Here is a 16,856-nt window from a genome sequence, read left to right on the forward strand (position 1 = left end):
TGTCTTTATATATGATGACCCACTTCCAGCTTTTCTTTTCTCTTTCTTCTGCAGTTAACACCAACACCGACGAAGAAAGATACGCTAAAAGTGGAGAGAAGAGAAATGGTTGAATTCACTTCAAGAGTTCTCGTTTCGTCTGCCATAGTGCAATCAATTTCTTATAATTTTACCGTACAGCTCAGAAGTAGCTACTGTTAAGTTCATACAGCATTCTCACTATATAATATTAGCGGTTATAAGCGGCTACTGAAAAAAATTTCAATAGATTTAAAATTTTCCAAGATCAATCTGAGCATCGAAGGCTAAAAATGAAAAGACCCACTATCCCATACCATGGCCATCATTTCCATTAACCAAATTTTCAGTATTCTAGCCTGTTGTAAAAAATATACTCACAACAGCTTTATTTACAGTGGTTTATATCCATGCGAAAGATTTCAATGCTGGCATGGAAACAAACCCAAAAGCTTTCCGGATTCCCATGCTTATGGGTGTAATATATGACACATGCTTGTTTGAATTGCATTCTCATAACCAATAGCCTCTGCATTACTGAAAGTAGCGTTCCGTTGACATGATTTGTATCAAAGGATTGGCTAGTTCATTTTTTTACCCTTCTTACAAACAGGGTACACATATCGCTTGGAAAATCGACTTTTGATCCGAGTGTCATGTACCAATCGACTCAGCTCGACGAGATCGGAAAATGTGTGCGTGTGTGTGCGTGTGTGTATGTATGTATGTATGTATGTGTGCGCGTGCGTGTGTATGTATGTATGTATGTGTTCGCGTGCGTGTGTGTGTGTGTGTGTGTGTGTGTGTGTGTGTGTGTGTGTGTGTGTGTGTGTGTGTGTGTGTGTGTGTGTGTGTGTGTGTGTGTGTGTGTGTGTGTGTGTGTGTGTGTGTGTGTGTGTGTGTGTGTGTGTGTGTGTGTGTGTGTGTATATGTGTGTGTTTTTGTGTGCATTTTTTTTTCATTATGAAAAAAAAATTTCATGTTAAAAATTGTTCCAAAATAATTATAGAGGAGCACGAACACCTGCAGTACATCCGGTCCTGTTCCGACGACCACGTTCTCTCAAATAACGTAGCACTCCCTTTCCTCGAACTCCTCCCCAACAATTGTTATTCGGGAAATTGTTGACGTCGGAATACTCTTGTCGGAGTCAAAGTTTAAACCAAACATTAATTATTTTACACAAAACAGAACAATCTTGATTTTACATATCCATTGGATTATAACATTTTTTCGCGATTTAAAGCTGATCATGAAGCAAAAGACGCAGACAACACTTCACTTCTGATCTTCTGAAAAATGGCGGGTGGAAAAAAGTAATAGCTGATTACCAAGATTCGGCAATGGATGAGGTCAATACCGAAATCTCAGTGAACGCAATTGCTGATTTCGGTATTATTCTGATGTGCTCAGCGAATTAATTTGCCGAATCTCGCTACAATTTGATTAATTGCTGATGTTTCGGCAAATGTTTTTGGTCAATCTCGGAAAAAAATATTTTGGTTGCCGAAATATCAGTAAAATTATGAATTGCCGTGTCAGCTCAGTATTTTTTTCTACCAACCTCGCAAATCTATTTTAAGTGTGTATGTGACGACCCAGACAACCAGAAGTCGTATAATAATGTACAGACAGTATCGTAAATTGCTACAGTTTTAGTCAAAATCGCATATACGAATGGCATACCTCGCATTATGTATAAGTTAAATCGTATAGAATGCAAATTTCCGACCGATATGCGATGACTCATTTTTCCATCGTACTGTATCACAAATTAAATCGGATTACATCGTAAGACTTTTCAAAATGAATTTGTTATTACAGATTGAATCGTATATGATGTTAAATCAACTCGTTTAAAATAAAATTAAAATATGCACGTATATGGCCTCCACTTTTGTACGTATAAGCCATTTCTTTGCATTATATACGAATTGTTTGCTTGTATATATGTTTGTATATCACGAAAACAACTTTGAATATACATGCATTCTGGTTGTCTGGGGAAATAAAGTAAGTCATGTTTCTCAGCAACAACTTGACCGCAACAACCGCCAAATTAAAGGTATTGTGGGTGATCCCATATTTTTGGAATCAGTCAACTGGTTCCGGAGATACGGCTGGAACATGTTCCGGTGAATAAGGGTCGTGAGTCTATAATCGACCTGAATCGTGTTAAACCCATCATGTGACACCTAAAATTACACAAGAATTCAAAAATATGATCAATGGTGGTCACATTGAGCATGCAGGCCCAAATTGACCAATCCGGACATTTTCCGTGTACCCCAGGGGAAGTGGCTAGTTTCTGAATTGGATCAAAACCCGTCATGCAGCAGCTCGAACCACATGAGAATTAAAAAAAACAAATGCAATGGTGGTTATAATGGGCCAGGATCCATTAGACACATCCGAACATGTTCCGGGTACACATTGAGTAGTTTCCAGTTCCTTTCAAGAGCCAAAAGCCATCATACGATACATAAAATATTAAGTAGTTAAATTCAGTTTTTTTTTGCATAAATTACATTACACCGAAAAAAATGTTACCATAATATCGTGATTCACATTTAGGGACCATTACGTAAGATTTTTCTGGTTTTTTTTTTTTATCCCAGCTCCCCCTTAGTAAGATCTAACATTGAACATTAACATGTTTTGCATTCTTCATGATTTCGAAAGATTTGCCTGAGATTTCCTGCCTTTCTTGTAAGAAAACGTAAGAAAGTTTACTTTTAAAATCGTACGTAATAACTGCATGGTCCCTAATTCAAATTAAATGCAGTATCGATAGTATTCGATAGTATCGAATGATATGAACTAGCCAACTGGCTTTAAATCTCAATAATAAAGGTTAACCTTCCTAGTATATTATGGTATTTTTTGAACACCTCGTATACTGGTAGTAAAATTGGCATCCAGAAGTAAAAAGACATCATGCCATGGGCCGTAAGGTGAATCTGACCACATTCAGATACCCAGAGCTGGTTTGGGTAGGGCTCGAAAAACACATCTTCCTAAACCTCATGTACTGGTATCGTCGGACGGCTCAAAATTTATGATTTTTCAACCAGAAGGAAATAGACATCATGCCATGGACCAAAATTTGGATCTGGCAACATTTGGATTGGAACCGGTCCCGGAAGGGCCCCAAAAAGAACACTTCCAAAACCTCATGTACTAGAAGCGGCCGATGGCTCAACATATCTGATATTTCATCCAGAAGTAGATAGATATCTTGCAACAAACAAACAGGTTGATTTTTTACATCCGGATACCCAGAACCGATTCCGATTGGGCCCCAAAAAGGACAATTTTCTAAAACCTTATGTAAGGTTACTTCCAAACCCTCATGCAGTGGTATCGTCCGACGGCTCAAACTTTATGATTTTCAACCAGAAGTAAATAAACATTAATGTCTATGGACCAACAGGTAGATATGACCACATCTGGATACCCAAACTTCCAAAACCTCATGTACTGGTACCGTGCGATGGCTTAAAATTTATTATTTTTCATCCGGAAGTAAATAGACATCATGCCACGAACACACCTGTGAATATGGTCACATCCGGATACACGAAACCGGTTCCGATAGGGCTCATCATATAGTGGTACCGGCCGACGGCTCAAAATTTATGATACCCAGAACCAGATCCAGGAGGGCCCAAAAAGAAAACTTCATAATCCTCATGTACTGCTACCTATAGTCGTTATATTCAGATCTGAAAATTAATCATAAATTGTTTGTATTAGTATATGTTTCTTATTTTTCATGTTTATTCAATTCCTATTTAAGATCTATATAGTTTAATATGTATACATTATATGACCTAATGTTAATTTATCGGTAGATATTCTCAAATTCTTCTCTTTTACTTCTCTGTAATCTATAAAAGTTTTTCGTCTATTTCGTTTGACCCTCTGCGCTTTAAATCTAGGTTTATTCTTGCTTTTTATGCCTTGTATCCTATTATAAATTATCTCATCTCTTTCCAAATTCGGTTCTTCTGACCTGTTTTTATTCTATGTATTTATGTAGTGTCCTTGCTTGATTTGTCTCAATTTTAGCATTTATTTATTTTTTATTTGTTTTCCGTCGATCTTGTTTTCCATACTGAGTACCAATGCTACTATGCTACGCCATCTCTGTGGAAAATATCCTGATGATATGATTAATTGGCTGAAAGGAACGAAGTTACATTATACTGGGTGCCCGGACATTATGGTGTTGAAGAAAATGAAAATGCTGACAGTCTAGCAAGACAAGCTTCTGCATCAAACATCATCGGTCTGGAACCATTTTGTCCCTGAGGATGAAACTTGGGAAACGTCTACCCCCGGTAATCTGACCGTTCTTAATCTGATTACTTTTTAGTTTGAACCCCGTTAATCTGCACGCCGTGCAAACTAAAAATTGTTCAAATGTCCATGGAATGTAGTAAAGCTAAATGCGACAATGCGAAACGGAATACAGCATCAAAATAAAACAGCAAATAAGGTTACCTGACACTCGCTTTTCTGACGGTCGTAGGGTGACTAGAAATTCAAATTAAAAATAAATGCACGAAGTGTTGTTCAGATTAACGGGGGTCCACGGTATCGGAAATATAATTAATACGTGATTGTTTGAGTATCGTTTCAATCAGAAAAACAAGAAATTTGTTTTTTTTTTCAGATATTTGAAAATATGTAAAACATACTATAAAAAAGCTCCATACGAAATTAAAGTACATAGTGGAGATAGTAATTTAAATCAATATATTCTACTATCAAAGTTACTCGCATTATCAAAGCTCCTCGTTTTACGGTACGTAGGAAGAAATATGTCACGTCCAGAAGCTAGTTTTCACTTTACAGGCGTCACATTTTTGTCGGAGACCTTGTAATGCCTCAAATGAATATTTAACATGGAACCGGCCTAAACTGGCCCCTGAGGGAACCTGTTGGTAACAGACTTAGGATCGGTATCAGATCCTTACTTAATCGGTATCAGAACCGTAGTCATTACTGGCTACAATTCTCTGATAAGTCAACGAGATCACATTTTCCTCATATGATCACATCCTGAACAATGTAAACCCTCTTACCTCGACCATCTAACTATCAGTGATTGGTCCCATCCTTAGAGACTAAGATTTAAGTGATATTTGTAATACTTCCAAAAGAATTGTCGGCTCCCTAAACCTTTCGTCATAAAGCCTCTTAAAATAAACGAATTTAAAAAAAAAATGGATAATATGTGCAAAACATAAAATCTTCGTGTACTCACAAAGCCACATTACGAACTTGATCGGGATTCTCCAGCCAGTGGTCATTCCATAGATGTGGTTTTCTTTTATCAAATTGTTCTTAGAGTACGACAAATGAAATCACTATAATAAACCTAGGTGAAAATTACGATGCCAGTAAAACATGAACCTGACGACTTTTGAAAACAAGCTGGATCGGATCCAGGTTCTGCGGTGGACAATTAGTAATCGCTAAAGTTGCTCCATGCTCCATGCTCCATAGAGGTACATCAAACTTTAAATTACGTTGGTCTATAAGCTGCATTGAATTCCTTTTGAGATATGTGCATTATATTTTGTTTAACTTTAAGAGGTCGTAAATTAACTTATGAAGATCAAGTTCAGCACCGACACCTTTCATCGCCGTATTAGTTAAACTTCCAAGCAAACCTAACTTTGCAAGGTCTTTGTGTAGGAACAAAATTTGTGTTTATACAAGTTTGTTCCTAACAGTTATTTGGCAAACAATGATTAAAAATAAAAGTTGTTGAGGATCCCTCGGTGGACTATATATATGACACTCGGCCCTACGGGTTTCAGATTGAAAGTTGGTTTTCCAAGCGATCAGGTCCAGATAATTGTCTTGAAATTTGAGCTCATTTGGATCCGAACTCATACTGCACTGGCCATACTGGTTTATATAGGAATTACTATGAGAAATGTGTAATTTTTGTTCTCATCGCTCTAGCCCTTCGCTGTAATGATGTTCGGAAAAGTTAGCTATCAGTACTAATTTTAAATTTTCCCAGCAACAACTTTGCTTGAGAACACATTTTAATTATCAGATAATTGTGACCTACTGTTCGTATTTATCGTATTACAGACCTTTTTTTACAGCAAATGTGGCTTCTAACTCACTCACGTATCCTGGACACCTCCCGTGGAACATAGAGCCAACGTAAATGAAATCCCCATCCTAGTGCTGCGACTTCGGTGAACGAAAGATTTCCATCCTTACCGACTTGCTTTTCTACATTTGCCTTCCCTAATAAATAGAGCTCAACGACATGTTCGAATTTTCATCAAAAACCTTTAGAGAAATAGTTCTACCATTCATGTTTATCATTTGTTTATGATATTTGTATATTAGGTATGGTAGGGAGTTTCATGGCTTTCTTTCAGAAATTATTTGCCAGCCACTTTTGTCTTATATACAGTGAGACAAACAACTGTCACTTATAATTCTTATATAAAAACGAAAACTAAACTACATTCAGAAATTCAATCTGGAATATGGAAATCTTCCTTAGTGTTTAGTCGATAATGACGTCGTCATCATCACTCTCCTTCTCGTTGCAAGATTCCCCGCCACTTTGTGGATCGGGTTCATGTTCTGCATCTGACGATAGGTGTTTACTAGTAGGTTTGATGGTTTTTCTCCACTTCATTCGACGATTTTGAAACCATACTTTAACCTAAAATGGAAAGAAAACTCATGTAAAGAATATTAGTTGAACCCTGAGTTGAGCAGTAAATTTTAACGGTGCTACATGCACTCAGAATGGTCGTGTGCTTTTTACATTCAACCAAAGATATCTAATTAACAAGATATCCCACTAATCAAAACCTCAAACAAGACAATAGATACACCTCCCTTATGCGATCACAGTGCCACCTATTCTGTATTTCGTTCGAAACGAAATTCCTAAACAAATTTTTTTTTTGTGTGAGAATTTCGTTTCGAACGAAATACACTATAGGGGTTTGAAAGTAGTGCGCATCATTGTGCGAAAACATTGCACTACTTTCGAAACTATGTGTAACGTATAGAACGAGAGTAAAATCGAATGTCGCAAGAAGGTTTTTCCGGTAATCAACTGTACCGAGGGTAAAATCTATTGTAAATGATTGTTATTTCAATAAACAAAATAATCATTTGTTTTCATATGCCAATTATTTAAAAATAGCATCTCTTCACAGACATAATATGGATTGACAGAGATATAAAATGTATAAGCGATACATATAATATTCATGTTACAAGTCAGGATAGATGTATATAATTTATATTATTTTTAAAGCATAACTGTTTTTTTAGTTTGCATATGACTTGTATATATATATTAACTACTTGCGAGTTATGAGTATCCTTTAGACGGTCAAGTAATAATTAAATGACATAATTTCAATCATAGTGAGATATTCCAGAGGGTTTTAAATGAGAATAATGTTTATAAATTTAAGTGATTGCATGTTAAATGCAAACACTACAAATTTTGAAGCATCAATATTTTGAAATTTGAACGATTTGGAACTTAAACTTGGAAATGTTTTCAAAATTTGTAAAGTTAGTTTTGAAGATTTCGGATTTAGAAAAATGTTCAAGATTCTGATGCTTGGATTTTTTTTTCTCCAGATTTTGGACTAGGTTTTTTTTTAGATTACAGACCTATTTTTCTCGGAATCCTGGACCTAAAATATATTTCTTTACAGATCTACAGGGTATTGTATCTTTACCCTTGTCTACTGTATAGTTTTAAGTGTTTGAGTCTGTAACCCTCTGATTGAAAAGAGTGTCAATTGTCGTTATTATTCTGAGGAATGTTCCATGGAAATTCTGATGACAATTCCAAGGAAATCAAAATACAAGGACATTTTCAAAGGAATTCTGACGATGGTTTCAAGGAAATCCCTGAAGTAATCCAAGGAAACTCTGAGAAAAATTCAATAGCAATTCTATGGAGTTTTCAAAGGGATAGATCCTCTGAGCACAATCCGAAACGAATACCGACAAGGTTCTGAGGATAATTTCCAGGGAACTCGAACAAGAATTGCAAGGAGATTATGAGATGAGAATTTCAATAATTTTCAGGAAGCAACAATGTCTTCTCGGTCGCGGATGAAGAACTAATAAAATCTGTAGCAACAATTGCTACCAAGAAGCGTGAGTCACATAAAGCTCAACATCGTTTACTTGTAAGCAAATATTAATCCGATGTGTTCACCCCTAATCATTTTGGCCTATGGTCTTTCATTATACAAATGAAGTGTAAATAACAACGAACACGACATAATGACATGCTGTTTGACAACAGGTTCTTCATTTCAATTTTCGTTAGAGAAAAAGAGATAACAGGCGGTACCCCAATAGCATCAACTATTAAGCTAGTACATACATAGGCGTAGCCAGATAGGGGCAGGGGGGGGGCGACTTGCTTGGGACCAATAGGCTAGTCAAGTAGTGAGCCAATTTTAAATCGTTAGTTTCCACCGCACTTAGATTTTTTGCCGAGATGGGCACCACCGAGCAGCTCGGAATTTTCGTTTGCTGGATCCCCTGGATAATATGCGATATGCAATTATGCAATAAGCTTAATACCCCGTACAGACTATGGCTAATATCATGTAATATAGGCTGTCTTGCAATGAGCACTCATACATCTAGTTGTCACTGGAAATCCTATGTATGAGTGCTCATTGCAAGACAGCCTATATTACATAATATAAGCGATAGTCTGTACGGGGTATACAATGCGATGATGAAGAATAACAAGTATAAGAAAAAGAAGAAGACATCCTGATTTTTTATGTGGTAATTTGATAAAAAAAAAGCGAATCATCAACTCTACCGAGCGGGTAAAAAAGCGTAAAAATCACACAAGAGACAAAGGGGTGTGTGAATGAAAGGGAAAGAACACAGAGACAAAAAAAAAACTTTTTTTTCACCGGCTATTTCAGCTTAGCATTCTTGTTTGCTATTACTTCATTAAAATTATGTAAAAGGTGCTTTAAATAAGGAATGTTTGTTTATGAACTTCCTAATTTTAATTTATTTTTGTTTTTCCTTTGATTTGTTTTCCAACGATCTTGTTTTCCGTGCTGAGCAGCAATGCTACCGACGCCAGGGAGGCAGCTCCCACACCTGGACCCTACCTATCGACCCATCAACTCATGAACCGGGGACCAACGGCTTTACTTCCCTTCCGAAGGAAGGCGTGATCAGAGATGTTATGCCTCAAAACTGAGATTGTACCCAGGCCTACTCGGGTGAGATGTAATCACGCTTACCACTACACCACCGGCGCCGCTTTAGCGCTTGCATGTGTTTCAAAGTTTCCATCTGAAGCTGCTAGGTCCCGATCATTTGAAGGAATTTGGTTACGATCTGGATTTAATGGAGAGCTTTAAAGTTTGTTTGGGAAACGGAAAGAAACTATTCATTTGCTTATCAAAAATTCACACCTTGTTCAATTTTCCCAAACCTGGGACTTCGACTGAACAAACATGGTTTTTTACTATACCGTAAACTAAGAAAATTTCAAAAAATTTTGCTATGTGTCCCTCACATGATTTTTTACAATATGATCAACAAATGATATGTATGTGTCAGACACATATTTAATGTGTCCACATAAAATCCATGTGTAACCATGTGTATGCTATTCATTTAACACATAAAGTTAATGTATCCTTCTGAGTGGATTATTTTTATATGTGGTGAAAATCATGTGGAATTTCATATGGAAATTTATCCATAAAAATGTATGGATTTTTTTGATTGTAGCGAGCGTTTGGAAAGTTCTCAACTTCGAGTTGCAGTTCCACAGTTAGGGTAGAGCGCTACTTCGTCGTAATCGCGCATTTCCGTTCTATTGATCAGAAAAGATCAATAATATCAATGATTTCACCGTGCGTTAGTTCATTAGCTACAACATAAATCCTATTAGAGCGCATTTAACATGTACGCTCATTGTTCTCAACACAATAGAAGCGCTGCTAGCGAATCCCCTTTTTTTACGTTTGTCCGTAGGACGAATAAAATCTAATGGCGTTTCAATGCGCTATGACGGAATTGAAACTCGTAGAACGAATTAAGAATCAAGAAGCAGTATTAGATTTTAAACAATATCTCAACAATTTGACACTCTTTATCAAGTCTAACGTGTGTATAAATTTAGAAGTCATCTTTGGCAGAAATATCCCATTTTTTTGTACAAACCCGTTAAAAAAGAGAGGTTAAGCGCGGGTTGTGCTTAGTAGGACGGAAATTAGATCAAAAACCCTATTTATTGAGAGATTTCTATGCCAACCAGTGCATGAATTTGTATATTGTGTGGCAAGCACAGTGACATTCTATGCCCAGGAAAGTCGATAAAATGTCCAACCCAAAAGATTTCCTCTTCCGGACCGTGCCTTTAATGACTAGATTCCGTGCAAAAAGGTATTAACAGCAGGGGGTTGTGATCCACCATACAAACTACACCTACCTGTGAATCGTGTAACCCAAGATTGGCAGCTAAACGTTTTCTGTCTGGATTGGTTATATATTTTTGTTTCTGGAACGTCTTCTCGAGTCCCTTTTTCTGAAGGTTACTGAATACTGCTCGGGACCAGGATCGTTTCCCTTTCTTGCTGCTATCGGTTTCACCGAATCTACACGATTTAGACTGGAGATGTACGCTATTCACAAGACAATCATGATAAACGCTGAAGCTTGCATCACTTGTCACTTCAGTAACTGCATGCTGATGAGATCCATGGAAACCACCCTTATAGGAAGTTACTTCGAATGGTGTATCAGATTTCATTCCTAAAAAAGAGTTTTCAATTAAATTTTATATTACATGATTTTTGGTAAGTATAAAAAATGATATATATATATAAAATGCTCTCGCAACGTGGGGCTTTAGGCAGTGATGAAACGTCGCTAGAACTATTCCACAGCCGCAGTCAGTAATGAGCCAAAGGAGGACGCACATCTTGTGCCTGTAGACTTGAAGACATACTTCAAGTCTCCGCGTACATCGTACGGGCTAGGCAAAAGATGTGCGTTCGACTTCATACTGTCGCATTAATGGCCCTTCGCTCATTTTCAACTTCTATTCAATTTTCATACTGCCGTACTCTAACGGAACTATCCACCTATCCTCTTCTAAACATCATTCTCTAGCTAATAAATTATCACACTAAAAGCTTCATGTTAGTATTTCCAACCAACTCTGAATTTTAAGTGTTCTTGTTGTGGGTTTCAAATGCGTTAAAGAGGAATCTTACCCAAGCTCTTCAAGTTCATGCGGTTAAGAAAAAAGTGAAATTAGATGGCTGTTCCTTCATATGCAGAAATTGCTGCCTCAAACTGTATAAACCCGCACCCGAAGAACCCACCGCTGGACCATCCGGAGTTCCTGCTGTCAACAGCCAAGGTGAATATTGTATTTAAAAAATGTATTTACATTGGTAGCCATGAGTCAAACGAGCATGACGTCACATTAAATCATTCTGAAAACTTTGTAACGTCAGGCTGGAATATAGTGTAATTTTTACAGTAATGTCAAATATGTTTTTTTAACTTCATTTTCAGTGTCATTAGAAGCACCCAGTTTACAATCGATCAGAAGTACTGACAGTGTGCCTACTACAAACAATGATGAAATCATTCAGCAACTCAAGGAAAAGTTTCTCGAAACTCATGATAATAATGAGAAGTATCGCATTCTTACGACTTTACCCAGAAGCTGGTCAGCAAATAAAATAACGAAGGAATTCGGTGTTTCTCAAGGGTATAATGACGACACCAGGAAGAAAGCTGAGCAGGGCGTTTTTAGCAGAAGAAACTTTATCACTCGTGCGTGATTTCTATACCAGTGACGAAATAAGCCGAGCCTGTCCAGGAAAACGCGACTATGTTATTACAAAAAATGTTAATGGTAAGGTTTATATACAACAAAGATTAGATTTGTGTAATTTGCAAGAAGTTTATGCCATTGTCAAGGATCAATATCCCGCAACTAAAATAGGGTTTTCAATGTTTGCAAGTAACCGCCCTAAGCATTGCATTCTGGCAAGAACGAGTGGCACACATACTGTTTGTGTGTGTGTTTACCACCAAAATGTTAAATTAATTTTTAAAACTCTTCAAGATAGAAAGTCACTTCCAGCTGATGTGAAATCATACCATGACTTGTTTTTTTTAACTTATTTGCACCAACCCCACAGAACAGTGTTGGTTAAAAATGTGTGAACATTGCCCAGGTATACAACATTTGACTTCAGAAATGTTTACTATCCTGACCGATGGAAATGTGGAATCCTTCAAACTCAAACAATGGCGTAAGCTGACCGTTATATCATGGATTTAGTGGAGTTGGAAACTCAAGAGTTTATAGACATGTTTTTGGAAAAGCTATCCGATTTATCACCACATAATTTTATAGCTGAACAACAAGGTAAATACTTGAAATATGCCAAAAATAACTTGAAAGTAACGGAATGTATAATAATATGTGATTTTTCTGAAAACTTTTTATTTGTTGTACAAGACGCTGTACAAGGATTTCATTGGGCAAACATCCATTTGCTATTTATTATAGAGATGATCATACCAAAGATTTAATGTTTACTAGTTTCACTGCAATCGCGGAGTTATATTTAAATCGATATCCTAGTCGATATCACGAAATTATTTTATCAAATATTTCGATAAAATTGTATTGGTTAATTGGTAACTTTCTTAATCTTGTTCTATCGCATATAAACAATGATTTATTGATTATAAGGCACTGCATGCTAAGGACTCCTTCAAATATTTCCTTAAAGCGAAAGATACGATTTTTAGATAATTAAACGAATTAAGCTCTCACTTTGAATACAATATGACCAGAAACAGCTTAAAGATTCTCATTATATAATTCAGATTAGTTTGTATCAGTCTGCAGAGTCTGTAACTCTCGCCCACCTCAGTCAGGAGCACTTCTGAGAGTCCCTGGCTCCAATGGCCTCAGGGTTGGCGCTTGCCGATTGCAATTACGCACGTGACACACAGAAGAAAGAAAAAACTCCCCAAGCACTTCACTACTCAAGTTCTAAAATTTATTCTACTTGCCGGACACCACTTTTATTTTCCCTCTTCTGTTTCTTTACTCACTCCCTTCTTCTCTCACTTTCCTATAATCTCTCTAATCTCCTTTATTCGTCGGGGCCCATCGCAGCACTTCTACCACGTGTCTTCAACCGTCGACCGCTTGTCCTGCTTGTCCTCGGTCGTCGTTCGGTTCCTCTCTACTTCTTCCTTGTTTGAATTCTCCTTCGCGCGCTCGAATTACTTTTACAAGACTATGGCGTGTACTGGGTTACACGTCCTGGACCTACGAGTTGGTGACGTACTCGGGACGGAAATCAGGGACAGTATAACCAACCGGTGGAACGATTTTAAATTGGCTCACTACTTGACTAGCCTATTGGTCCCAAGCAAGTCGACTAACGTACCCCATTCTAGTCGAAATTCTAATACTACATTATGTTAGTTTGCCCAGTAACGCTTGGTAGATTACCTTTTCGTGGTGCGTTACTGGCATTAAGATCTACCACCGAAGCCTGGTTCGAACTACTTCAAACTAGGGGAACAGAATTGTTTTGTAATCAAAGGAACACATCTTAGTCCTTTTTACTTTGTATGCCTTGTTGATAGTGAAAAGACTCGGCTTTGTCCACCGAGGATGATCTTGAAACAAGGAAAAAATGATTTAGGTAGTTATTTTTCATCAACGTGATACCTAATATTTTATTCGCTGTTCTCTAGTTTGAAGTGATGCATGGTCTGCAAAAGGGGCGCGCCTTTGGAGGGTGTTCCAACAACCCAAAGGGCATAAAGAGCGGGACCTTACAATTAAAGTCGGATCCTTGAGATAAAGGCAAGAATGACAATTGTATTACTGTATTACCGATTACTTCTTCATTTCTCAATAGTGATGGAGTAATACGACATGCACTAAATAAATACCCCGTTACCACAATAGATCAAATACCCGCATAAATCACAACCATACTATTACCACATTGAAAATGGTTTATCTTCCTCTGAAAACCATAATGAGAAAGGTTCAGTCAACTTTAATCAAACCATACCTAGATAAAGTTTTGACCATATTGATAAAGGTTTTCGAAGACCCAACCATACGAACAATGGGTGGTTACGTGGTTACGGTGGAACGTTCACCATACGAAATCTTGCTTTTTCCCATATCTTTTTTGCAAAACAACTATAGCCTTACCACATCAGAAAAGGTTCTAGTTGGATATGTGAAACTATTTCCATTAACTTTCGAATAAGGTAGTACGGTAGGTAGTAAAGGGTGATACGGTCAAAATTTGGTCAAGGGAAAACGCGTGTAAATCGGTGAAATCGTTTATTTAAAAAATCAAATTAAATTTCTTTTTCAAGTTCAATTAGTATAAAATTCAGGAAAAATATTCAGTTAGGCTTCCGCTTTTCCAAATCCGAATTGCCGGGCCTTACGCTTGACCCCTGCCATCAGATTTTGTACAGCCACCTTGTCCACCTTCTTCGCCGCAGAAAGCCAGTTTGCCTTGAACTGCTGCTCGCCCTTAGCAGTTTTTTTGGTCTTCTTTAGGTTCCGCTTGACAATAGCCCAGTATTTCTCAATTGGGCGGAGCTCTGGCGTGTTGGGAGGGTTCTTGTCCTTGGGAACCACCTGCACGTTGTTGGCGGCGTACCACTCCATGGCCTTTTTACCGTAATGGCAAGATGCCAAATCCGGCCAAAACAGTACGGAACAACCGTGTTTCTTCAGGAAAGGCAGCAGACGTTTATTCAAACACTCTTTCACGTAAATTTCTTGGTTGACAGTCCCGGAAGCTATGAAAATGCTGCTTTTCAAGCCACAGGTACAGATGGCTTGCCAAACCAGATATTTCTTTGCGAACTTTGACAGTTTCATGTACTTGAAAACATCTGCTACCTTTCCCCTTCCTTTTGCCGTATAAAACTCCTGTCCCGGAAGCTGCTTGTAGTCGGCTTTGACGTAGGTTTCGTCGTCCATTACCACGCAGTCAAACTTCGTCAGCATCGTCGTGTACAGCCTCCGGGATCGCGCTTTGGCCGTCGTATTTTGTTTATCATCGCGATTTGGAGTCACTACCTTCTTGTAAGTCGATAGTCCGGCTCGTTTTTTGGCTCGATGCACGGTTGTAGACGATACACCCAGCTTATTTGCGGCATCTCGGAGAGAGAGGTTAGGGTTTCGCTTGAAACTACCGGCAACTCTCTTTGTCGTCTCAGCGGCTTCCGGTTTTCGATTTCCCCCCGATCCAGACTTCCTGGCTGTCGACAAACGTTCCCCAAACACTTTAATTACATTTGTAACGGTTGATTTGGCAACTTTTAGCGATTTTGCCAACTTTGCGTGCGAGTAGCTCGGATTTTCGCGATGCGCGAGCAAAATTTTGATACGCTGCTCTTCTTGCTTGGACGGCATTTTGACAACTGAAGAGTGAATTCCAAAATCAAAATAGGAGCAACATTCTACACACACACACCTTCAAAATGAGGGGTGTTCAGGTTTTTTAAATGCAAAATTGAAAGAAATACGTCAAGTTGATATTGACCAAATTTTGACCGCATAACCCTTTAGTACCATTGTTGTTAACTTCATGATATACTATGAAAGGGTATAAATTACCATACTTATTGACGTTATAATAAATACTGTCGTAGCTTATCCGGAATACAGCCGTTATGGGTTGTTCTAATGTGATTTACCTGCCTTGCTCTTGGTAACATGTTTATTGATCTTAATATAAAAGAAATAAATAAATTAATTCACCCTGCAAAACAAACTTCCATTCCATTTCTGGAAGATAAAAATGCCCCGGCAAAACGAACCTGCTTCGATTTCCTTTTTGGCTGATGTGATCCACCAGCATCGAAATCTCCTTCACATGTAAACTGCTGTTAGCCCTGTATATTTGTGTAGAAAATGCATGCGCTTTTAAGAAATATTTTATACTTTAAGGGTTTTAAAAATAAAATAACACAACAAAACAACACTCCCCCCTATTCTGCGAGTCACGTGACTCTCTCTCACCGGTGAGGTGACAATAGTCACCTCGTGTGAGGTGACTCTCCATTTGATTTGCACCTCACCGGTGAGAGAGAGTCACGTGACTCGCAGAATAAGGGGGACTATGAACTCACGAGCACCATTTCAATCAAAAGCGTTTTCTTCTATTTTACCAATTGTAAAAAACATAAAGCAACCATAATCGAAAAACGTAAGCGTTGTACACGCAGAAAAAACTACCGTCGTAACAAAAATATTTGAGGTAAATTTAAACGTAAACTCAGTTTGTTCTGGCCACAAACATAAATTAGGTTGATTTCAAACGTATTCCATCGGAATGGATGGCCGTTTTCTGTTGAGGTTGAGCAAAGCTGGGGCAACTTTTTCCGAATGTAACAAGAAGGAAATAAAAAGGCATGACACGCTAAAAACCGTTTACCCAAATCCTATATTGTGGAAATAAACATGCTTTTGAATTTAATTCAAACATAAATATTTTAGTTTTAAACATGCTTTCAATTTACTTTGAATAATTCATATGTTTAGAGTATAAACATTTTTATTTTTGTTTTAAATGAACAAAATTCGTATCCGTGTACAAGTTGTTTACAACTTTTATTCGTAATGTTTTGTAACAGTTCAGTAAAGTTGATCAACCGTAACAAAATTTAGCTGGAACATACCAGAAACTGTAACAGTAGAAAGTGGTGTTTCTTTAATGTTTATTACATTCCATAAACCATAACAA

The 16,856-nt window shown here is 37.6% G+C and overlaps 1 protein-coding gene across 1 annotated transcript in view; it reads right to left on the minus strand.

The window, feature by feature from the left end:
- Positions 1-6,485: 6,485 nt before the first annotated feature.
- The window catches only part of LOC135704895 (homeobox protein Dlx4a-like), a 28,663-nt gene continuing 18,292 nt past the window's right edge, over positions 6,486-16,856 (minus strand). The window contains exons 2-3 of the mRNA XM_065226436.1: positions 10,517-10,839; positions 6,486-6,724 (exon numbers count right to left, since the gene is read on the minus strand). Of these exons, the coding sequence (XP_065082508.1) occupies positions 6,563-6,724; positions 10,517-10,839 (485 nt within the window). The 3' untranslated portion in view covers positions 6,486-6,562. The remainder of the gene's footprint in view (positions 6,725-10,516; positions 10,840-16,856) is intronic.

The sequence above is a fragment of the Ochlerotatus camptorhynchus genome, unplaced genomic scaffold, assembly GCF_037179485.1.
Source record: "Ochlerotatus camptorhynchus isolate MF236.1 unplaced genomic scaffold, CSIRO-AGI_Acam_v1.1 ptg000250l, whole genome shotgun sequence".
Classification (NCBI taxonomy): Eukaryota; Metazoa; Arthropoda; class Insecta; order Diptera; family Culicidae; genus Ochlerotatus; species Ochlerotatus camptorhynchus.